The sequence below is a fragment of the Prinia subflava genome, chromosome 19 (genome assembly GCF_021018805.1).
Source record: "Prinia subflava isolate CZ2003 ecotype Zambia chromosome 19, Cam_Psub_1.2, whole genome shotgun sequence".
Taxonomy (NCBI): Eukaryota; Metazoa; Chordata; class Aves; order Passeriformes; family Cisticolidae; genus Prinia; species Prinia subflava.
The window spans coordinates 3,667,738-3,692,678 of record NC_086265.1 but is presented as its reverse complement, the minus strand read 5'-3'; the positions used below and the strand labels follow the sequence as shown (position 1 = coordinate 3,692,678).

Here is a 24,941-nt window from a genome sequence, read left to right as displayed (position 1 = left end):
CAGAACCTGGCTTGCACCAGCTCTGCCAAGAGGGTTGGGCTGGAACAATAATTCCTTAGGTCACAGCAAAGGTGTGGATTGAGGGACACCTTCCCTTTCCCTGCCCCGATCGGGAGCGCAGCCGCGTGACTCAGAATTCCCCCAACCCAAAGAGGGAAGGAATTCATCCTGGAGAGAAGTCAGCCAAAGTTTCAAGGGTTTAGGGAGATAAGAAACCTTGTCCTTGAGCAATATCTGATCACCTCTGTTTGTACAAACACCGAGAACGCCGGGAGAATAAATGGATTTATACTCACCTACGTGGGAGACACAGAGAGCTGGGAGCAGCAGAAGGTGCTGGAAGTGTCACCACAAAGCAGGAAGGGCTGGAAATGTCACCTCAAGCAGGAGGGGCTGGAAGTGTCACCTCAAGCAGGAGTCAAAGCCAGGAGACACCAAGTGTCACCCCAGCACCATCACTTTCAATCTTCGTCAAAGTTCTCAGATTGGAACAGCCCCTCCCTCCTCCCCTCCCTCTCTCCCTCCCCAGCCCTGGCAGGGATTATAAAAACTCCCAGAGATGGATGCAAACTGTTGGATGTGTTCATAAAAACAAATCAATCCCTCTCCCTCTGGGGGATAATCTCCTTAGAGCCGAGCTGCTGCTCCAGAACTCCCGGCCTCGTTTGGAGCCCGCTGCCCACCCCGGGCTCTGCCATTTCCCTGGATTATCCCTGGATGTGCCTTTGCTGGGAGGCTGGAGCTTGTTTTACTGCAGATTCCACTGCTGTTCAACCAGCACTGCTCAGGCTGAGCTGATTAATTCCCTGGGAAGTTCCAGTTGTGTTTTTAATGCCCGGCCCTGAAAGCGGGATCATCACACTGGGTGGGATCTCCCTGGAATTCAAACCTCTTCCTGCAGGCTGATTTCTGGGATCAGCAACACCAAGGACAGCCCTAGTGGGAGAATTCCCAATGGATTTGAGAAGTAAAAAGCAGAAAAACCAGTGTTGGTGGAGCTGATATGGAAAACCTCAGGGCAGGCATTGGCTCCTCTGCTCTGGCCTTGGAATGTGACATTTTGGGAAGTGTCTGGATCCAAGTGTGAGGGAAATCAGGAATGCTGAGAGCTTTGGAATCGTGGCAGGAGGAGCAGCTGGCAGAGGAGCCTGGGACAGAATCCAGCCCCTGCTCTGAGCACTGATCCCTCCCTGGAGCCCCTGCACGGGGCTGGCACTGACGGACCTCGGAACAGCAGAGCCCCAAAAACAAACGGAGAGAGGCAGAGGAGGGAAGGAAGGAGCAGCAGGAGGAGCAGCAGCTTCTCTGCCTCATCCCAGGAGAGCAGGATGTGGAGAAAGAACAGGATTGTCCTTCCTTCCCTCCCAATTCCAACTGATCACACACCGAGAGCAAAAGGAGAAGCCAAGCCCCATCTGGCTTTGAGCAGGAATTTTGGAATGGTTTGGGCTGGAAGGGATCTCAGGGATCATCCAGCTCCACCCCTGCCACTGTCCCAGGCTGCTCCAAGCCCTGTCAAACCCAGCCTTGGACTCCTCAGGGATGGGGCAGCCACAGCTGCTCTGAGAATTCCATCCCAGTCCCTCCCAGGGAATCATTTCTTCCCAATCTCCCATCCTTGGTGCCTGAAGCTGGAGAACACAGGGACTGACAAACCATGGTAAGAAAATGATTTTTATTTCCTTTTTTTTTCCTTCTGTTTTGAATTTCTTTTTTCCTTTTTTTTTTTTTTCATGGAATTTCTGCTGTTTACAGATATGGTTCAATCCTGGTAACACAGCTTGGCAGCAATTAAAAAAAAAAACAACCAAACCCACTGCAACTGAATTAAACCCCATAAATACCAGCCCAGAAAACAATGGACAACCACCACTATTTCTATACAGGAACTATTATTTAATGTCACATTTTGACAACTGTAAATGGGCTACAGACTGTGGGCAAAAGGCAAGAGGTGAAATCTTTTTGAAACACCAGATGTAGAATAAACAGCTCATTTCTCAACATTTACATGATTCACATCAAATTGATGACATCCTAAATGTATTCCTTTTAAAGGATAGAAATTTTGCAATAAAATATTACATTTCATTTAATACTCTGGTACAATACTTCATACATTGCAGGAAAAAAAAATGCAAGGCCTATTCCACCTAATAAGATCCTTTTTCATTAGTCTTTAGTACTGCAATAAAAAAAAAAATCACAGTAATGTCATAAATAAACAGGCTTGAAATTATTCATTACCTTTCACTATTGAAAAGGGAGAAATGAACAATTAATTTGAAATAATGGAGTTATGGGTAGAAAATCAAACTCTGACAACACATCTTAGTCCCAGCTGCAAATTTCCTCAGCCCAACAATGAAAAAAGGGAACAGGTTTGGATACCTTTGTTAGCTGTGTCCTGGTTAATCGTGCCTCAAACACATCTTTTAGGAGGAAAAAAAAGGAAAGTTTGGTCAGGATTAATAGAACCAATCAGGCCTAACAGGAGTTAGCTGAAATTAAAGTGTATTTCTCTAAAACATTCAGTAAATGAAGTCTGCAGCAAATTCACACTGGCATCAATCATTGTGCCTTGGGAGTTGGGGTAAATATCCCTGGTGGGACAAAGGCTTCTCCAAGAGAACCCTGGGATCCCTTTTCCATCCCTGCTCCACAACAAGCTCTGCTTCCAAAGGAATTCCCTAAAACTGGGAATCCCTGGATGCCACATCCACTGATCTCCCCTGAACCAAAGATGTTTCTCTTTGTTGCTTCATCTGTCAGCACCCCAAAGTTATTTGCTGGAATTAAAGCAGGAAATGCTTTAAGAGCCCCCCCTGTCTCTGGTGACAGATTTTAGGGTGCAGGGGCTCCCCTGTGGTGCCCACCAGGACCCAGCAGTGGTTCAGAGAGGAGAATTCCTTCCTTCAGAATTCCAAACTTTCAGATCCTGCTCGCCCCTCACTGACATCCCCCCACCACGCGCTCCCCAGGATTCACACACATTCTGCAGCAAGAATTCCCTGCTTCCAAGGAGAACAATTCCGAATTAAATCCTCCAGAGGCAGGTTCTGAACGAGGTCAGGAGGCAACGCTGTGCTGGCCATGGCTGATTGCTGCTTACACAGGTCCAGCTTTAAGACACTTCACATGAACTGAGTGCAGAGAGCTGAGATTCCCTCAGGATCCTTCCTCCTTCTCCTGATTCTTCCCTCCTGAATTCCCAGTTTGGAGCAGAGCAGCTCCAGACCCCACCTGGGTGTGTGTCCCCACCTTGCTCCAAGCTCTGAAGTGCAGAATTTGACTGTGCACAGAGTTTGAGGCAAATATTTAATGACTCCGTGCAAATCTCAGCACTTCCAAGGATCCCTGTTCAGCAGGGGATGGAGAACAGGAATCTCACTAGCAAATCACCACATTTCTCTCTCCTCACCGTCTATTCCCACCTAGAAAGGGCACAAGGATTCGGGGCTAGAGCATAAGGCTGTGACAGTCAAACACATTTATGGTGTGCTGGTGACAGGAGTTCCAAAAAAAATCAAATCCCAAAGCCCCGAAAGACAAAAAAAGGACAAGAGGCAAAGGAAGAAAATTTCCTGCTCAACATTAACAAAGCACCTTCATTCAGCTCAAACAAACTGCTCAAATATTGGAATTTGCACTCTGAGGGCCAGGTGATGGAACCTCCCACTCCACCTCTCACAAAGCTGCATTAATGACATTCCAGGCTCCTGCAGAATTCCACCAGGAAGGCCAAATAACCCCAATTCCAGCAGCACAGGAAGGTCAGGCACCCTGTGTGAGGATGGGAATCACTCCTCAGCACCACTGAAGCCACAGAACGTCCCCAAAACCAGGGACAGGGTGCTGGGGAGGCACCAGGCACCACTCCTGGGGCTGGTCCTGCCACCCGTGGCTCCAAGGGGAGCTGCTGGTCCAGGACAGGGCCCGGGGAAGGAATTAAATGGAAGCTCACCAGATCTTCTCCTTGGGGAGTCTCTGGAAGAGGCTTTGCCTCCCTGACAATCACGAGGTGATTTTCCATTGGGACAGGAAGGTCCAGGCAGCTCCCAAAGGCACTTGGGGTGGGACAGTGCCCCTGGCGTGGCCTCGCTGCTCCCTGTCCCACCAGGAATTCTCCTTCCCTAAAAATCCAGGAGGCTCCTCCACAGCTTCCACTTCCCCAGCACAAGGGGAGGAGGCTCCCCGACACCAGCACTGGTTTCACTGGATTTAACATCCTGCAACTTCTTAATTAATATTCAAATTCTACCGGTTCAGTCTCATTTAACTGAGCACAAAGTCACCACAGAGTGTCCTCACAAATCACCCCCAGGCCACTGAAGGACACAGGGAATTCCTATTCTGGGCAGAGACCACGGAAAAGAAACTTTGTTTGACGTAAAAAGCAACTTTGCATAAATTCTTCCAAAATAGCCCATCCAGCCACACAGCAAAATCGGAATCAAAGCCACCAATTATCACAAAAAAGCACCTTCATCTCCAGAACTGCTCACGCCAGGAAGCTCAGTCTGAGCTTGAAATGTATCAGGACTAATTTGATCATGCACTTGGTTCTATTCACGCTGGTGATCCACTGTTTTCCACCAATCCACATTGTTCCCATCAGTATTTTACATTTCATGTCACGGATTTATCCGTGGCATTGCTGTCCCCCCACCCACCTCCCGCCCAGAGCCCCCCAAAAACCCCACAACTGCTCAAATAAGGAAGAAAAACCAACCCCACTAACAGCCATACTGTGAAACCAAAATACTATTTAAAAAAAAAAAACAACAAATGGATGACAGTCCAACAGTTTGCAGGATTCGAAACTGACTCTACAAAGTAATTGTCTACCTTGTAGAAAGGATTTCCTTTTATTTGGAAAACGAGCAATTGGAAATCGGAGAGAAGAGATAAAAACAATCTTTAGATGCTCTGAAGTTTTGCCTACTGAAGGAGTAAAACCGTAAATAAAAAGGTACCAAGCCCTCAGAGTTCACTGCTCACGTGAAGCTTCTTCCATCTCTTTCTTGACCTTTTCAAAAACCATTTTCATGTCTGAGAAAGGAAAAAAAAAAAGAAGAATTATTGAGGAAAAACTCCAGCAGTTATTTCTTATTCAGGGATGGTACAGAAGTGCTCAGTTTTGACTCAATAAAGCTTAAACTCAACCCAAAGTCTCAACCCTGGCTTAGAAATTGTGTGGGTGCTTCGGCAGTAAAAGGTGAGATTGTGTATAGAGGTCATTAAAATTAAATTTAAATTAACTTTTGGAACTCAGGCACCCTATGGGGATGAATTCCAAGCACTTTGGGCATTCCTGGGTACATTTTCTCCCAAGCCAGGCTGGACACAGCCCCTCCTCTGGCCATACACACCTGCCTTGGCCTGGAAGGCTCTGAACATCTTCTCATCTGAAACTCTTCTGCTGCTGCATCAGCCCCACATTTTCATATACTCTAGCACTATCTTCTCTCATTCTGAAACAAAATCAGGATTTAGAGTCCCACCAACCTCATTTGAGACAAAAAAAATAAAATCCTATTATACACACACCGCATAATTCAGGGAGAGTTTATTTTACTTGATTTATTTTCAGAGGAAAGCCCAGGACAACAGGGCAGGTTCTGGGGTAACTCAGCCTCGTGTGAGGTCTCTGAAGATGAGACAGAACAGCTCAAAAGTGAGAGCAGGACTGAACTTACTCTGGACATGTTGGGGTTGGGGTGCAGGGGGGGAGAGGGCTCTGATCCCCGCTCGTCTGGTCCGATAACGAATATTTAATGTTTGTGTACTCGTGACCTTTCCTCTTGCTCTTCTGTCAAGGAAAGCACACAACAAAAAGCCAGGTTTGGGGTTAATCCCAGCAAACAATCACTGAGGCAGTGCAGCAGTTCCACGAGGACGTGGCCAGGGGTGTTTTTAGGTTTGTCTGTGAGGAGAGAGCTCAGCTCTGCAGTGAACACATCACTGAGCACACCTAAAGCTTGGCTCCAGCCAAAACCTGAAAATCCCAATTTTCCCCATCCCACCACCTCCAGCAGAACCCTCTGAGTGTGCTCCATCCTCACCTCCTTGGCAGAACACTCCCCATTTCATTCTTGAGCAGCCAGTGGGCTCCCCACTGACCTTGTTCCCAGCTCGGAGCTGGGGCCAACGGAGCGACGCCGTTGTTTGCAGGAGCTCTAATAAAACAATATCTGAGCCCATTAGGTTTGATATAAAAAGCAGCCAAGCTGTTATTTGGATTCTGCACATATGCTCCAGGCTGCAGCCAATTGTGCTGGCACCCAGCTCCAGCTCCTGCCAGGGAACTACGCTGGGAAAGAAACGGGAGAGGGATTTTTCCTTTTTTTCCTGAAAACACTCAGACCTACAAGGCAGAAATTAAAAGTTTTGCAGGGAATTGGGGTTTGTGGGTTTATTTGGGGGGGTTTAATGCTGCAACAAGTCCTGACCCAACCTCACAGCAGAGGTCGGCGGAGGTTCCAGGGAGTTCTGGCTCCTGAATTCCCATTAAGAACATTCCTAGGATTGAAGCTTTTCCCAGATGAAACTCCTGAAATTCACTCAGCTCATTTTGGTGATTCTTAAATCACTCTCAGCCAGCATTTAACAAAGCTGTCCTGAGCAGTTTGTTTGGGAAAAGTTTTGTTGAGCAAACCTGGATTTGGTTCACTGAACAAAGTCTGGGAGAGGAAGATGGACTGGTGGACACACGGAATGCAGAATTCGTGGAGTGGACCACAAGGACATTTTGTAGGAACCAGCTGATAAAGAAGCACTAACTCAGTACGTTAGAAAGTCCCCAGCAGGGAAAAAGACACTAAAAAGGGTAAAAATGTGGACTAATTAGCATAGAAAGCAAAAGGTACAAATCCCAACTGCTCTGAGGTCAGGGCAGGGAGCAGCAGGGACAGGGAGAAAACATCAGCTCTTTATCACCAAACCAGGGAACTGCTGTAAAACCCCCAGAACCAGAGTGAAGGAATTCCCTGAGCAGGAAGGGGCAGGGCAAGGCCTTGTGGTTGTCACCAAACCTTATTCCCAAACATTTCTGATCCCACACACTCCTGGAAGTGCTTTTTGCAGGATCACCACACTCACCCTTTCATTTCCCACTCCAACAGATTGATTTCCTACCTATAACCTCCCCAAACTGGAATTGCAGTGACCAGCATTTGACTTTCCCCTTTCAGGAATGCAGGGAAGAAGCTTTGAAACCTCTTTAAAACACAAAGATCACAAGGTTCTGCCTTAATTACCAGACCCTTATCTTTTATTCTTCCTCCACAGGAAATTTGATAACAGGAAGGGAATTTGAGATCTGGGAGCAGGGCTGGGGACAGGGAGGGTGGGAGATTAAATTGAGGTGAGGATTCCACCTAATGTTTTAAAGAGAAAAGTCTGCTTAGTAAATTAAGGACAGGATTCCACTCAATAATGAAAGGAGAGGATTCCACCTGATAATTGAAGGAGAAGATTCCACTCGATAATTTAGGGAGAAGATTCCACTCAAGGATTTAAGGAGAAGATTCCACTCAAGGATTTAAGGAGAAGATTCCACTCAAGGATTTAAGGAGAAGATTCCACTCAAGGATTTAAGGAGAAGATTCCACTCAAGGATTTAAGGAGAAGATTCCACTCAAGGATTTAAGGAGAAGATTCCACTCAAGGATTTAAGGAGAGGATTCCACCTAATTTAAGGAGAGGATTCCACCTAATTTAAGGAGAGGATTCCACCCAAGAATTTAATTATTTTTTAAGCATAATGAACTGAAATACAGGAGACAGCCTTCAGACCCAGCCTTCCCACCACACAATTCCCACCCCAATCCGCACCAGTGCTGCTCCCTGCTGGAATCCTGCCCCGTTCCTGCTGGATACCTGGGCTGGACCCACCTGCTCCTCCTCGATCCTGCGCTGGAGGGTCTCGATGTAGTGCTGCACTGCCATGTAAATGAACCTGTACTGGGCCTCCGTCTGCACCATCCCTGAGCGCTGCGACCTCACCATCTGGATGGTCTTGGGGACATCGATGTCACAGTCCACCCCTGGGGACAGCCAGGAAGAGGGGCAGGGTGAGGGTGGAGCTCGGCTGGATCCTCCCCCAGGGGTGGATCTGGAGCAGGCAGGGAGGTCCAAGGGAAGGGGGGTACCTTTCTCTCGGATGATGTCGATGAGGATGTCAATGACAATGAAGGTTCCTGTTCGCCCAATCCCGGCGCTGGGAGAAGGGGGAAAAAAAGGGAATTTTATTGTTTTGCTCTTTCTGAGTGCATGCCAAAATCCCAGCCAAAGGAAGGGTCTGGCATTAGGAGACTGGAGGCTTCAAAATTACAGCCAGGGGGTTCCAAACTACAGCCAGAGGCTCCCAAATTACAGCCAGAGTCAAACCAGACCTCAGGGAACAGACAGGAATCAGCCCTTCTGTCCCTCAGCGTTTATAAACACCCCTGAATCAAAAAAAAACCCCTTATGGTCAGATCTAACATTTCCTTGCCTAAAAAGCATCTCATTTACAAGCTGAGAGCACCCAAAAAGGACAGAGCCCTCAGAGGTGGGATGAGATGTCAGGAGTCCCACGATCCTGCACTTGAAATGCTCCAGCCAGGACTGCTCCCATCTTCTCATCCGACAGCAGAAATTCTCATTTATACAAAGGTTCACACTCTGAAATCCCTTCCCAAAGGGGCCCAGTGCCACCCACCCAGAATGTGACATTGTACAGACAGAAAACAGGGAATTCTGAGCAATCCCCAGGGAAAGCTGTCCCTTTTAAAGGTCTCAGCCCCCCAGGCCAAAAGGAGGAGTGGCAGGAGGAGGCCAGCCCTTCCCCTCACCTGCAGTGGACCACGACAGGTCCTGCATCAGGAATGCTCTCCTGCTTGTGGTGCACCTCCTCCAGGAAGTCCAGCACGCCGCCGGGGTCGCTGGGCACGCCGTGGTCGGGCCAGGTGCGGAAGTGGTACTGCCACACCGTCCTCTCCGTGTTCCCCTGCCAGGGACACGGACACACAACCCTCCAGGTCACACCCCAGCTCCTCATGGGGCACTGCTGAGGCTGGTGGGGAGAGGGCACATCCCAAATCCAACCTGAGCACGGCTCCACAACCCCCAAAGGACGGCACAAGCCAGGGCCCTGCCGTATCAGCCACTAAATTTGCTTCTTCTCCCTGATTCTAACTGTTCCTTAGCAGAAAATGCCATTTCCACGCTGTTTTCCCACCTTTTTATCCCTTCCCTTAAGTGAATTTTCCACACCCTGGACCCACACACGACTTTTCCTTCCAAAGCAACCATTTCCACGAGAGGCTGGATTGAAGTGTCCTCAGTTAAAAGTATTATTATCCCTCCTCCCAGATTCCCTGCAAGCTCTGCAGCAGCTCCTCTGCCGCCAAAAGCTGCTTAGGTAGGAGAATCTTCAATTATCCCAAGGGCAAAGAGAAAGATGGATGGAACTGAACGTGGAGCCTCAGAGAAAGACAGGGCTCCATTTATTCACCTCCGAGTGCTTTTATTGATCCCAGAGAAATGGGCTAACCCTGCCATTTTTCCTCTGGTGATCCACGAGCTGAAATAAAAGGACAGAGCTCCTCTTGCACTCACCTGGCCAACTTTGGAGAGTTTCAGTTCTCTCAGGGTGTAATCGTGGGCTGCACTCTCCTTCACGTTCCGGACACGCATCACTCCATACTCCTTCAGGGAATATTCATCCGGCCAGTACTTGACACACTTACTCTGCAAGATTTTAAAATAAAATAAAACAAACAGCTAAAAAAGAGGAATAATCAGGCAAAGGGAAAAAAGGCTGCTTTGCAAACTGGTTAACACAACTCTGAAGCTTTCATTTCAAGAGTCCACAGAGGACTGAACGAGGTAAAAGAACATTTTAATGGGAATTTTCTCCTCTCTGTAACAGCCACTGGATAATTTCAAACAGGTACAGGCCGCCTCTCCTCTCAGCACCTTTTGGGATATTTTGTGCCTGGATGTTTTCAAAACCTGGAGATTAAAATCCTGCTTTTTGCACCACCAGCCACAGGTTTGAAAATACAGAATTCCAGCAGAATCCAGCTCCACAGGCTGCAAAAGAAGGAAAGGTCAAAGGTATAAATCATTTCCAGTGGAAATAAAAGTTGCTTTTCCATGGCTTTCAGCAGGAAGGGCTGACACAGCTCTGGTTCCATCACCAAAATGGGTTCAGCTCCTGCAAAGGGAGCAGCTCATGGGTCTGCAGCTTCTAAAATGCAGAGTTTTTGGTGTGCTGCTTCTCCATCAAGATTATCTTTGCCCAGGGAGCAATTCCATCCACTGAGGAAAAGATTCACCCATCAGCACTCGGATTTGGCTCCTGTGACAGGTCAGGAAAGAGCAACTCCCAGGAATGCAGCACCAAAGCAGAAATCACTGCAGGAGCAGCTTCCAAGCAAGAGCAAACACAGACCAGACACCAAGTCCTACAGAGCAATGGGGTCTATTTGCAGATATTCTGAATATTCAGGAAAAAACACAGCACAGGGAAGCTCCTTGTGCCAGCCCAAGGCAGGGTAAGATGGCTGAACACACGTCCACGTAGGCAACAAGAGGCTTTCCTGCTATTTTTGCCCTTCTTTCCCTGTCACAAGGGGAGAAATTCAAGCAAATACACTGAAACTGAAGCAAATCCACTGAAACTGAAGCAAACACACTGAAACTGAAGCAAATCCACTGAAACTGAAGCAAATCCACTGAAACTGAAGTAAACATACTGATTTTGGGGGGTGCCAGCAGAAATGACTTGCAGTTTTCAATGCAAGGCTCTGAGCAGTTGGTAGAGCAAGTCTGAACAGCAACGTGATGTTAAAATAAGCTTTATTCTGCTGGAAGGGTTGCTGAACTGCCTCCAAAAGCCCCAAACTCTTTGAATTTCTAAGGATTTGCTGCTCCTGCACTTTAAAGCACACCCAGGACTCGATGCAGGGCTGGGATGTTCCACAGTTCCTCCCTCAGGCTATGAGCTCTTGAGCTCTGCTGCAAAAGATTCTCTCCTTCCTGCAGGTCTGCAAACAGCTTGGCCTGAGATTAAAAAAAAGCTTTGATTTGATATCAGGACTGGTATTTGCAATTCTTTAAGAAGTGAAACAGGCATCACAAACCAATCAAGGGCAAAGAGAGAATAAGCAATGCAGCACTGATGAATTGAGGTGTTTTCTCCAGCAAAAGGGCTGAGCAAAATTTGGGAAGAATAATGGAGAAACTGCAGAGGAGCAGAGGCCATTCAGGAGGTTGTTAAAAAAATAATAAATAACTTGAAGGAAGAAAGGTGTATTCAAGTCAACTCTGCCAAAACAACTCCGTAATTTATTTCTCCTCTTTCAAAATGAAGATTATCACTGGGAAGGGGGAGCTTCTCCCTCCTTCAGTGAATTCTCAGGAAGGAAACAAATCCTGTCCCTTTTTCAGGGTGATGAAGTGGTAGAACTTTGCAAAGACTAAAAAAAGATCCACAAGACAAAGTCAAAGACTTATAAAAAAAATACACAGGACAAAGTCTAATGGCTCCAACAAACAGCACCAGTGGCAGCTTTGACACCACAGTTAGGGAGAGAATCCTGTAAAATTTCAAACAGAAAAAAGATCAGAAGCAACAAATCCCAAAGATAAATCCATACCATCCCCAGGAAGTTGTGTGTGGCTGTTGCCAGGATATCAGTGTTCAACTATTTCTACTCTTTCCCGCCTTGTGTCATTAAAAACCAGAAATAAACTAAAATATCACCAGATTTGCCAGAAGTCAGGGAGCAAAACAAGATCCCTGTACTCCACAGGTAAATGGAGATTTTTGGGATACACCATTGCAGGGAAAATTCCTCTTTGAGAGCATTAAATCCTGCCAGAGCAGGCAAGAAGCAACATCTCTGCATTCAGTCTTGTGATAATAAAATCCCATTATTCTGCTTTTTCTAGGAAGGTCCATACAGGCTTGATGAGCTAAAATAAATGCCAAGACCTTTGCTCCAGGAGCAGGGAATTTTTCCCTTCAAGCACCCAGAATTCCTGCTTGGCCACATCTCCCATCCCAGTGCTTTTTTATGTTTGAAATACAGAGATTCACATTCAGCAGCTAAAAATTCAGCAGGCAAACCTTAAGAAAGGGAGGCTTGATGTGACAGGAATCCACCCCCAATCCCCAAAGGCAGCAATAAAAAAAGGACACTCAGCACCTCGCAGAGCTCCAAGGAATCCGGTGCCACACCAGATTCCAGCCATAAATCAAATTTTTCCCAGTCAGTTCAGTTCCTACTTGTACTGCAATGTCAGCACCTTTCCCAAGGGCAGCTGGAGTCTGGTTTTACCTTTCCTCTTTCCACTTCTTTCGTGGTCATGACGATAACTCGGGAATTCTCCTGGAACACCATCCTCCAGAAATCATTCACCGTGTTCTGCAGGCAGCCCTGGGTAGCAATGTAACTTTTTTTTGGCTTTGAGTTGTTGCACTTGGTTTCAAATTCAGGCTAGAGGGAGGGAAAAAAACACAAATTTAACAAATGATGACAAGATTTCCTTGGATTTAGGGAAGAGGAGATGGGGATATACTCACCATAATAATATTAGCATTGATATAGTCTGAAACAGGTTCATTGGGATCCCCATCGTGGAGAACAACTCTGGTGTGATCAACTGCAAAAACACACCTGGATGTCAAACACTTGTTGAGAATACACAGCAGCTATTAACTAATTATCAAGCTTAGTAAATTAGTGATTAGAATATCCCAAATTGCCTCTTTTGCTTCCTTGAAACCAGTGGCTGTGGCCAGCTGGACCAAAACACGTCCATGTCCAGGGACACTCAAACTCTAAGTCAAGGCAAAGCCTCTGGATTTGCACGTTGCAGTTCTGTCTCCCAAATTAATCCTCTGAAATTTAAGCATTCCAACCCGTTGAGTACCAGTTGAGGGATATGAGGCTTTTAAATGAAAGCTGAAGATAAAAAACAATATTACAAATATCAAATTGGAAATCACGGGATAATCCTGCTAAGAGGGGAAATGATCATGAAAGAGAAGCCAAAGCCCAGTGGTACTTAATTAACCCTGTATTAATGAGGAGAATAAACCAGAGTAACATTAAATGGCAGCGAAGGGTCGATACTTACAGGGTAAGATGTTTTTGTATCTATTTTTGTTCTTGTTTTCCTGGCGCTGCCCTTCCTTGCGGCTGTAGAGGAGTTTGCATTCCTGCTGCTGCAAGGTCTGAGGGGAGAGCACAGACAGGGGGCTCAAAAAAACCAGGATGGACTGGTCCCTTCTCCCAGAGAAAAGGGAGGACAGGGGCATGAGGTGACTACAAATGGGTTGTGCATAAATTATCCCAGTAAAGGAACAACCCAGAGCAGGGATTTCTGGAACAAAATGTCCCAAGGACAGCAGCAATTCAAAATTTCCACAGCCATGCTGTTTCATGGCAAATCTCCCTTCTCTCAGAGCTCCTTGGAGCAGGAGGCACCAGGATTCCAATGCTCTGCTCCAAGTTTTCATCCCCAAAGCAGTTTTGGCCCCACTAAAAGGAACACCCAGGCTTTGGAAGCTGCTCCCCTCGTCATTCCCACCCTCCAGATTCTTGCTTTTATTTAACTGGCACGTTTGCTCACTCCTGTCTCAGTCTGCTACTCCCTCACTTAATGACCCGGGATAATTAGGCTTATCCTAAAGCCAGGGAAAGAAAAAGGAATGTAAGAGATGCAAAGTTTCAGGCTTGTGACAAAGGACAGAAAACAGCCCCCCAAGCATTGCCTGTGGAACTCCAGGCATAAGGACTGAGAGCTAAACTTTCCCAGCAAGTTAAAGAATTGAAGCAATTAAATGTGTGGAAAAAACCACATCTTCCTTCCTAGAGTTAATTATTATTGCTTGGGGCATCCCTGAGGAGAGATCCACGAGCAGCAGCGACTCCCAGCAAGCCCATTCAGAGCTGGAACAACACAGCCATAAATGTGGAACATCCTCCTCGACCTCACTGCAACATCCCAGCCCTAAGCTCACAAATAACCACTTTTCAGAAGGAAAAAAAAAAAAAAAACATTCCAAGGACTGTCAGCATTCCTATCTGGTGGTTCCTGGGATGAGAGGTTCATTCCTGCCTGGAGACAAGTAATTTAAATTCACCATCTGCCTGGCAGCTCCTGAACAGCACAGACAGGGATCCAGGGACAGCCTGGAGTGTGTTCCCCCCTCCTGCCACCGTGGGGGACAGCTGGAGCTCCCCTGAGGGGAATGGAAAAGCAGGAAAAACTGCTGGGAGAGGGCTTCATTCCCCAAAAAAATAAAATTTAATGCTGAGCTCACTGGGAGCAGCAAAGGGGAAAAAGAAGTGCAAAGTCTCACAGGTAAAAGCCTTCATTTATTGGCTTTTCCTGCTAGACTAAGGAAAACACTTTGTTTTTAAGGCCACACTGAGAAATCCACTCCAAAAAAGTTTCTTCAACGTGTACCAGAGGTGAGGAAAGAACTGTGAATTAACATCTCAGTTATATTTTGCCAAACCAACGATCCCTTCCCACACACACGAACTCTGCTGACTTCCTTCCCTCTCCAGATGGAATTCTGGCCATCCTGACCATTCAGGATTAAAGACTGTCCCCTCTCTCTGGAATGAGAAAGAAGAAAGCTTAATCCTCATTTTAGCATTTCCCAATGCCATGACCTCACCATCTGATACTCCCCTCACACACCTCTGTGCTAATTCCTTTTCATGGATTAATTTTCCTTCTCCTGGCACTAATCAGAGCACTCTGGACAGTACATTTAGCTGATGGGTGTTTCTGAGCACTTTGCAAATCCATCACTATTCAGGAATTTTCCCAAACCAGCCTCTCTGGAGCTCCCTGAGCACTTCCCAGTTTCCTGTTGCCATCTGCTGGTGGAATTCCAGACTCCACTGGTGGTTATGTGTGTGTGAGGTATAAAATTAAATCCAGCCTGGGGTGTTCCAGGCCAGGCTGGAAGGGCTTGGAGCAACCTGGGACAGTGGAAGGTTCCTGCCCATGGCAGGGGTTGGGGTAGGATTTAAGGTCTCTCACACCTAAATCATTTCTCCATCCCAGGTTGCTCCAAGCCCCAGCCAATCTGGTCTTGAACACTGCCAGGGATGGGGCAGCCACAGCTTGTCTGGGAAGAGTTTCTTCCAAATTCTGGAAGGATTTCTTCCCAATATCCCATCTAAACCTCTTCTAGTTTGAAGCCATTCCCCCTGTCCTGTCCCTGTAGACTCTTTCTGGAAGAAAATTGGAATTTTGCCTGCATAGAGAAATGAAACACCAAAACAAACCAAAAATAATTTCCACGAGTCCAAGGAATGCACATAATCCACGCTGCTTCATCCCAGAGCTTTGTACCATTCCCAATGGCTTTAAGATCCCCAAAAACGAGTATCAAAAAGCCACAAGGGCAACGGATGGACTGAGAAATGGAAGTTTCCCTAAAGAAATGGTTCCCAGCTTCCCAAACAGCAGAATTTGAAGGATTGTCAAACACAGGAGTACGTGAGGCTCCCTCACGGTGGGGAGGATATCCAGGAGGGGTTGTGCCAGGGACTGGATGAAAAGCACTGAGAATCAGGAAAAAAAGGCAAATATTTCAATCCAGGAGGGGTTGTGCCAGGGACTGGATGAAAAGCACTGCAAGAATCAGGAAAAAAAGGCAAATATTTCCAGCCACAGGAGTGGAGCTGGCAAAGCCCTGGAGGTGGGAGCAAAACCAGGGATCAGAAGTGATGGAGAGGAGGAAACACCAGGAAGGCAGAACCCAACGTGGCCTGAGCAGTGTGAGATGGAAGACATTGCAGGAAACAGTGCCTGGGATGTAAGGAATTACCTCAAACTCCTCCCAGAAGCCCTGCTTGACTTTATCCGTGGTCTCTGCCAGCTTGCTGAGCTCCCTCACTCTGCTCTCGATCTCGGCGGCGTTGATGCGGGTGGTGTTGAGGGGCTGAGGGACACAGACCCCAAACAGCACAGGGTTAGCAAAGAACACCATGGAAAGACAATTTAAACACAAATCCTCTCAGATAAGGATATTTCAGCAGGAATTTTAGCATCCAGGCATCTTTCTGGATGTTAGAAATTTGGAATTCAAAGGGCAGTGAGGAAGGGGATGCTGAACAATTGCTTTTAAAGTCTCAGAGTTTTTATTTAACGCATTCAATTATCTCATTTCTGGACCTGCCCTGCAATTCCTACAGAGCAGGATGACACCAGGAAATTCTGCACATCACAACACTCTATCCCCTCACAGAACAAAAACTGTTCCCATTTCAATGACTTTGTTATCCATTTCATGAAGTTTAACTCTTTTTTTTTTTTTTGCCTCAGAAAAGAAAAACTCTTGCAGAACGTGTGGAAAAGCTGCATTTCAACAGCACATCCTGGAGGTGGCAAAGCTGAGGGGTGGCCTCTCCTTCTCACCTGTTTGAGTTGCAACACGGTGCCCAAAGTCTCCACCATGGGGTTCTTCTTGTAATGCTCCACCAGATCTGTCAGGGAGTCAAACTTCTCCCCTCCACCAACGTCGTATTTCAGATCCTGGAAGGACAAAAGCTCCTCAAAATAAATGCATTTCCCACCACTGCAGCCACAGCCCCTCCAGGCTATGTCCTGCATCAGAAATAACCTCTAAAATTATGTGTAGAAGACTCTACTGAAATCCTTCTGCTAGAGGATAGAACTTGAATAAATAGAAACACAGATATACTGCATGACATCCTGGGTTTTGCCATCTCCTTGAAAATCAGTTTATCTGCTTTTTTAGAGAGCTGATTCCCTCTCAACTGGGGTTCAGGTAGCTCAAGTAGATACTGGAGCTACAGGATGAGAAGCCAGGAATTAGGGGTTTGAACTGATTTCCTAAACTCTGGGTATGATTGGGTTCTAAAAGGCTGGTACTGCCTGGCACCATCCTGATTTTAAGGAAGCAATGCCAAATTATTTTCCTCAAAGACATAAATGCTAACTGCAAATCAGAGAGGTTTTCTTGAAAATATAAACACATTCTGGCAATTCAGCATTTACAGTCCTGGTGGGTCATTTCTACCTCCAAACTACTTCTGTTACTGCATTTTTGGTGTTTTTATAAAATTTAGTTATTGCACTGTCCTTGGGCACAACAGAAGTAAAAGAGAAGAAAAAAAATCCATGTGGCTTTTTAAATCCATGATTATTTTTTAAATAGCAACTCATGGAGATAGATTAAATATCAAAACTGTAATTTAATAACATTTCAATGAAGAACCACCTTATACTAAACAGAAGATTTAGATTTCAGGGCATTCATTGGAGCTAACACTTGTTTTCACAGACTGTTGATCATCTCTCAGGTGAAACTGCCTGAACTGACAGGAGACAGACATCTGTGGATGGATCTCCATTTCTCCAGTCACTCCTATTTTGATGGAATCCACCCAGGAAACTGCAAAGGCTCCCTGAGCACAGCAAAGTGTGATTTGAGCCAGAATGTCCTGACAAGAGCCAGTCAGCCAAGCAATCCCCCCAAAATTTGGGATTTTGATGCCATCAAAGGAGTAATTTTGATCAAAGGATGAGCTGCAGCAACCCCAGGGAGAAGGGGAATGTATGCAGAGCTCCTGGGACGTGGATTCCCTGCTCTCCCTACCTGGCAGTGGATCATGACGTGTGTCACTTTGGATTTGCCGTCGTTGCTCTCTCCTTTGTCATCCCCCGTCCTCACGGAGAGGACAAAGTCCCCAGGGTGGCTCTGGCTCTCCCTCACCAGGAAACTCCCATGTTTTCCTTTCTCTGTCAAGAGTTTCTCAGCTTCTCTCCCGGAGAGGTGCCCGTGGAACCACCTGGAAATGAAGGGACACAGAGGGAGGCATCCTGCTTAGCGTTGCAGCTGGATCCACTTCTCCCAGGTATTTATTATGAAATTGAATCTTCTGTTCACTCATCAGGTCTAGGGAAAACCTCAGTTGGTAAAAATAATAAATACAGTAAGCCTTGCAAATGTCCAGGTGCACACCAGTGAGGACACAAACACTTCAAAGCACTTCCACAGAGTTTCCTACGAGCTTCCAGTGAAGCTTTGATTTGGATCCTTCACAACAATCCAAATCCCAATAAACGCCAGGTTACACTCCAACCTTCCCCCCAGTCAAGGCATTCATTCTGCTTTTAATTCCTTCATGAAACTTTCCTGATAAACTTGTGGAAAATTCATACTTTTGAGACCTCACCCTTCTATCCCATTAGGAATTGGAGAGGATAATCCAAGCAATTTCAACCCTTCAGGAAATAGGGCCAAAAAGCATCTATCCTTCCCACCTCTGTTAAGGTATTCTGAGGAGTGACAGAACTTCTTGGAATATTTTTCCTCGTTTTTTCACTTCTAGGAATAAACAGGGATCTGCTGGTTTAGTTCTGACCCCTGACATTTCCTCAAGTCCAGAATCTTAAATTCTCCTTATTAACCACAGACCTCAAAACAGGAGTTTGAGGAATCTGAGGAATTGTATGGCCTTCACTTTCTACCCATTGCTAGGAAAAGCACAAAAAGTTCTGCCCAGAAATATCCCTGGGAATTCCTTGCAGCAACAACAGCATCAGGAGAACAACTCCAATTAAACATTCTCCCCGAAAAAATAAAGGGAGTTATGCCCTCTTTTTCAGTCCTGTCCCACCCAAGGAAAAATGCTGAAGGAAACAGGTTCTGAGGCTTGGATTGCTTCACCTTTAACCCCATTTATTCATCTATTTTGCAAGGAACCTCCCTGAAACGAACCCAAGGCTGTGGCCACCCTTTTCCCACATGGAAGCTGAGTGTTAAGAGGGATAAACACAGCATTTATTGAGAAGCACAAGGACACTGAGGTTCCACCCCTCTGACCTTTCTGACGTGGGATCAGCGCAGTTGAGGGGATATTTCAGCTCGATGACATCTCCATTCTTCTCCTTGAGCTGCCCGTGGTGTTCCATGTAGTACTGCACCAGCTCAGCCAGCGTGGCAAACTTCTCTCCCCCGTAGAGGTCATAGTAGTCACCCGTGTTCTGGATCTTGATGTGGGTGACAGCTCCAGTTCGTCTAAGGTTTGAAAGAGAGGATAAAAACAAACAAACAAAAAAATCTTCCCAAGTCAGCTGATCAATCAATCAATCAATCACTTTTATATTTGGTGATGCCTGAGGTGGAGAAATCCACACTGACAATTGCAGCAGGGAATTACTGCAGAGGAGCTGAGCCACTGCCCCTCTGCCTCTGCTGCTCTGCCCAGGGAGAACAGGACAACAATTCCCTGCTGGAGGGATCCTTGAAGGCAGCACAAACCCTGCAGCCCCGCCAGAATCCCCCCAGACCCAGACAAAATTCCACACACAAGGGTGGAGGGTGAGAGGAGTTTCATACTCTGGAGAGACCCAGCAGGGCTGGTTTGCTCCTTTCTCCACTATTCCCACCCGTTCTTGAGATCTCTCCCTCAGGAAATTTTTGTCTTTGCCTGCTGCCACAGTGTTTAATATTAAGGAAGAGCAGCTCCCAGCAGGAATCCCCTCCCGTGCCACAAGCCTGTTATCTCACAAGTATCCAAGCAGCACAGCTCTTATCACCAATCCCACTTTTCCCTTTTCCTTTATCTACTTCCTCTTGCTGTCTTTTCCCCATCCCTACCACGCAGTGTCAAGGGACAACTGTCACAGAAGGCCAATTTTGGAAGCTGAAAAAGCCACAGTTGCCCTTAAAAACTTGCTGACTTTTCCTGTGTGAGGAGAGTCTGGATTTCCTGCTGGATCACTAATTCCCAACACCTCTGCTCCTTCCAGCTGGTTATCAAATGGATTTCTAAAGGGCTAAAAGCAATATTGTTATCAACCTATTTCTGTCATTATCAACCTATTTCTGCTTCCCCTGAACATTTTTGTCTTGCTGTAAAAATCAGAATTCACTCCCCTCCAACCTGGAGCTGGGTAAAAGTATTTGAGGAGCTTTTCAGGGAAAATGGGAGAAAAAGAAGAAGGAAAACTGAATGACACTAAAAAGTGACCTGAGTATTCTGTCATCTCTTCCAAGGAGTTCATCCACAGCTCTTTCCCCACAGGACAGCAGCAAATTAAGATTATCACCACCCTGGGACAAACTGGAAAGACCCAAACTCACCTAACAGAGAGTGTGAAGTCTCCTGGGTTACTTTTGCTGGGCCGTGCCAGGAAGCTGCCATCGACTCCTCTTGTTAACAGCAGGTTTTCTGCCTCCACCCCGGTGATATTTGGATGAAACCATCTACAAGAGGTTAAAAATAAAGAATGTTAATAAATAAACAGCAGGATTTCAGAGTTAACTCACACAGAGCGATCCAACAGCTTCCAAACCGAGTTTTGCACCTAAATTAAGAAAATTTCTGTTTGTTATTAGTTTCATATTGCAAGTTTATATATTGGAATTTTTTTTGTAAGCCCAAGAATTACATTCATCCCCACTCTAACTGCCTGGATCAAAATGCTATCAAAGGTACACAACATAAACACAGACCAGAAGTGGTATTTCCTTACTCCAGCAAAACACAGCGCACAAAGAAACTGAAAGACAAACAGGAAAAATACCTAAAAATAAAACAAAACATCCAAAAGTGACACTTGACAACATTCTGAAGGTTAAAAACCGAACAAAACCTCATGGTTGAGGGCTGAGGGGGTCAGGAAGGAACTCCCCACTGCTCTTCCTCCCGGGAATGCGGAGCCGGGGTCGGATCTGTCCTGCTTAAATCCAACCCCAGAGGAATCTCCTATTGATCCTCACCACCCACAAACTGCCCTCAATGACTATCCCAGAGCCCAGGCAGAGCTGGGGCTGGGCTGTGGCCAACAGCTCCGTGTCCCCACCTCTGGCATTGACTTTGGGGACTTATTTGGAGCCACTCGGTGTCACCCCTGCCTCTGCGCTTATCTGGAATTTGCCCATTTTTATTGCAGCCCTGGAGGAGTTCTGCGTGAAAGGAGTTGGTGAGGATTCTACAAGGCAAATTCTAAAAATAAAGCATCAGAGCACCCCAAGCTGGGCTCTGTCACCCTTGCGCTTGGTAATTAAAAATCACCTTTGATTTTTAGAGTTAAATCCTCATTCTCGTGTGCTGAAAGAACTCAGCCTGCTCCTCCTCATTCACCTCTGGGCTTTTCCAAAGTACAGCAAAATAGATCCAAAAAACTCCACAGTCAGGCTCAGCCCAGAGAGAGGAGCGTAATATCCAGAAAAACTGAGCAGCATTCCTGATCCTTCCTGATCCAGTCAGCATTTCAGGCTAAACTGCTAAATCAGCAAAATACGAGAGCACAGGTCTAAATTCAGGGTGGTTATTTCAATTGTTGCAGCAATTTCTGCTCTACTGAAAAGCTGCCAATATTCCCACCAAAGCCTTCTCCAGACCATTCTCTTCAGAAGTGTTCTGGAGTTTTAGGATTCTAGAAAATCCAAATCTCTAGCAAGACATTCAAATGGGAATTAGGATCCATTTCAGAAGTAAATTGTGTGAATCATCTTTGAATCTTTTTCCCCCTAATTAATTATATTCTCCTTGCACTGTGAAAATCTAGTGAATAGTCCCCATCTTTCACTGAAGAACAACAGAAAATATCAAATTTATGTACAGGACAGGAGACAAAGACATGCAAAAATACTTTCAAATTATCACAGCAAATAGGAATTAACTAATTAATAATGTTACATTTATCTAATGATTATTGAAAGGTCAAGGAAAGGTCTCACAAAAGAAACTGCAGAAGCATCAGTACCTGGGATGAACTGAACATTAAATAACACATTTCAGCCCACAACAGGTTGCCTGGAGAAGGCAATTATGTATTTATCACATTTCCACTCCCAAAATTTTACTTCCATTAGGAGAAAACAACAACAAAAAAAAGAACCACAAAAAAAAGTGCAGTAATAATTTGAATGGTTTGTAAGATTTTTAAATATGCACAAGATCCAAGAGAAAGCTTGGTAAGTCTTGGAGTTTATATCAAAAAATGTCTAAAACAGATAGAGGAGAAATTATTGGGATTGGTTCTCCAGATTTATTATATTGACATTCCATAAAGTTTAACCAGTGGAATATCTTTTATATCCCACCCTGAACCTTAAGGAAGTAACTGAATTGTTAAAGGAAAAATGATAATTTATGCACAGAGGCTACTACAAATAACCTGTTATTTAAGCAGCATTTAAAGGAGAGGTTAAACACACAATAGATGCTTCAAAGCCCAAAATCTCTCTCCCACATCCACACAAAGATGCCAAAAGCCCAGCACAGCAAAGCCCAGCTCCACCTGGGAGGGTTTCCTTGCGCTTTATGTAACTCTGGCTCTGCTGGCACCTCGTCCTGCCGCTCCCTCAGCTCCGTATTTTTGGCTTTGAGTAGGAAGCTGCATTTGTCAGCCACCCCAAATAGCAGAATGGGGGTGTCAGCGATCCCTGCCAGCGGTTCCGGAGGATCCTCCTTGAAGTGCTGCCACCCCCCGTGTCCCCAACCTCGGGGCTGCAGCCCTTCCACACGGGGAGGGGACAGCAAAGGGCCAGCGCTCAGTGCCAGCCCTCCCCTGGCCCAGGACCTGCTCTCACGCTTCCTTTTATAGGGATGGAATGCATTTTGGGCTTTTTGTGCTGCTTTGCCTCCCCACCTCGGTGGGAGCAGGTGCAGAGCTGCCCCGGCCAAGGGCAGTAAATACAATCGCAGGAGTCGCCCAAACCCACGCTGTCCCCAAATGGGCTCCTCACCATTCCCCCGCAGCAATTCCCAGCTTGGAATACACCATTCCCAGTCCATAACTGGTTCCCAGCAAGGTGGAAACATTGGTAAGGATATAACCAGTGAAATACCACCGGCTCATTTGCAAAAACAAGGGGGTATCAGCAAAGCAAGGAACCTTCTGATGGAAAAGGAAAAAAAACCCCACATGGTGGAAAATCCATCCTTCCCACAATTATCCCAGTTTTGTTATCATGGTCCAGCAGGATCTGCGCTCCCTAAGTCACACACTGCCAGCACGTTTCTCTCTTACCGAACCAAATGAAATAAATCAATACAATTTTCCATGCAGTGATTGGGGTTTTTTTAATCACCTTTGCAAGAGCAAAGGAGAGATGAAATCAGTTCTGTCTCAGCTGTCACAGCCACAGCACTGGGGATGTGCTGACGGGTACTTTAATTACTCCTATTTATAGGCTCATCAGTTGATATTTCCCAGCTTTTTTCAGTCTCCCTCGCAAGTTACAATTCAGGGCTCCGAGCAGATTAACAGGATTATTCCTGGTGAGGAGGAAATTTAACAATGTTTCCAAAAGGTAACTTGTAGCCTTGTTCCCAGCTTGAGCAGGGACATCCAGAATCCCAAGGTAGATTAAGAAACCTCCACACATTTTAAAAAAACCCCAAATCCTACTAGAAATGGCCACGGATTGAAACCAACTCATCTAGATTCACCATCCTGAGCACAAGAAGAGAAAGGACAACTTACCCTTGGAGAAATTCTAATTGAATAGGTATTACTTATAGAGGTGAATCGATTGAAATTGTGGCTGCCCCATCCCTGGAAGTGTCCAAGGGCAGGTTGGACAAGGTTTGGAGCACCCTGGGACAGTGGAAGGTGTCCCTGCCCATGGCAAGGGATGGAACAGGATGAGCTTTATGGTTCCTTCCAACCCAAACCATTCTGGGATTCCATGAATCTCAGAATTGGTCTGTTAAAGAAGATAAATGCATTTATATTCTTTTCTGTGACAATAATTCCGCTAAAGCCCAACATTCTCCCAAACCTCTGAGCCCAAAAGGACATCGGGTACCAGACAAACATTAAAATACATTAAGGACAGCGAGAAGCCACAACAAAGAAATGGGTTTGGCTGTTTGTCGTGCTTCAGCAGTGCCACAAGGGTTTGAAATTAGAGTGAACGCTGATAACTGGTTAAGAACACAGGTACAGGAAGCTCAGGAGCACTCGTTTCGCAGCTGGGTCGTGTTTTAGGGTGGGTAAATCAGCGGTGCTGCCCTCGGTGGAACACGAACCCCGAGCCTCGGCAGCGAGCAGGTCCCACAGAGGATGAATTCACCCCTCGGCTCGGGAGCTCCGGGGGGACGCTCACTCGAACCCCCCCAACCCGGGGGCACCGGGGCAGCTCCGGCACCAACAGGAGAGGCTCGAAGGCCCCCGAGCCCCCCATCCCCGGGAGGTTCCGCTGGGAGCGGGATCCGGGAGCGGGGACGTCCCCCCGGGAAGGAGCGGGGTGGGGGCTGCAGGCGGGGAACATCCCCCGGGAACACACGGGAGGGGGCTCCGGGAGCCGGGCCATCCCCCCGCTGCCGGGGCGGGTCCCGGGGGTCCTGCCCGCCCGCACGGAGCAGCCCCGTCCCCGCAGCCCCCGGGAGAGGGCGCGGAGGCGCCCCAGAAGCGGCGGCCCCTGCCCGCCGCCCTCCCCGCCGGCGCGGCCGCCGCTCCCGCCTCACCTCCGCGATGTCATCTTCCCCCGTGGCCCCGGCGGGTCGCGGTGCGCCGGCCCCCCCGCGCCGCCCGCCGCTCACATGGGGGTCCCGGCGGGGCCGCGGCCTTCGGGCGCTGCGGGGAGCGCGAACAACGGCGGCCTCAGGCCCGCGAGCGCGGCGCGGCCCGCCCCGCGTCACCGCCCGCGCCGTCATCGCCCCGCGCCGCGCCCCGCCCCGCGCCGCCGCTCCGCCCGGGGGGCTGCGGGACCCCCGGCACCGCAGCGCCGTGCTACCGGAGCCTCCTCCGCGCTCGGGGCAGGGCGCGGAGCCGGCCGAGCGCCCAGCGGACGCGGGTTGAGCGGCGGCGGCGCGGCGGGGCCGCTCTCCGAGCCGGGGGTCCCGCAGCCCCCGGGGCGGGCGCGGGGTGCGGTGTCCCCCTCGCCGGTCACCCGGGGCTGCCCCGGGCGGCGCGGACCCTCCCGGACTACG

The 24,941-nt window shown here is 47.4% G+C and overlaps 1 protein-coding gene across 1 annotated transcript; it reads right to left on the bottom strand.

Annotated features, from left to right (window-relative positions):
• Positions 1–1,660: 1,660 nt before the first annotated feature.
• PTPN11 (protein tyrosine phosphatase non-receptor type 11) lies at positions 1,661–24,635 on the bottom strand. The gene is made up of 16 exons (XM_063416406.1): positions 24,477–24,635; positions 20,138–20,260; positions 18,875–19,069; positions 17,645–17,837; positions 16,441–16,557; positions 15,851–15,964; positions 13,135–13,231; positions 12,578–12,657; positions 12,333–12,491; positions 9,604–9,735; positions 8,838–8,992; positions 8,154–8,221; positions 7,897–8,048; positions 5,700–5,812; positions 5,373–5,474; positions 1,661–5,052 (listed from the first exon to the last, which is right to left on the bottom strand). Exons 1-15 carry the CDS (start codon positions 24,488–24,490, stop codon positions 5,405–5,407), a joined length of 1,782 nt encoding a protein of 593 aa, XP_063272476.1. The 5' UTR covers positions 24,491–24,635; the 3' UTR covers positions 1,661–5,052; positions 5,373–5,404.
• Between the last annotated feature and the right edge of the window lie 306 nt (positions 24,636–24,941).

Coding starts and splice junctions, on each gene's coding strand:
- PTPN11 (XM_063416406.1), bottom strand. Junction 15,965..16,440: donor CCGTGTTGCAACTCAAACAG/GTGAGAAGGAGA, acceptor TGTGTCCCTCAG/CCCCTCAACACCACCCGCAT. Junction 8,222..8,837: donor CCTGTCGTGGTCCACTGCAG/GTGAGGGGAAGG, acceptor CCCTTCTCCCAG/CGCCGGGATTGGGCGAACAG.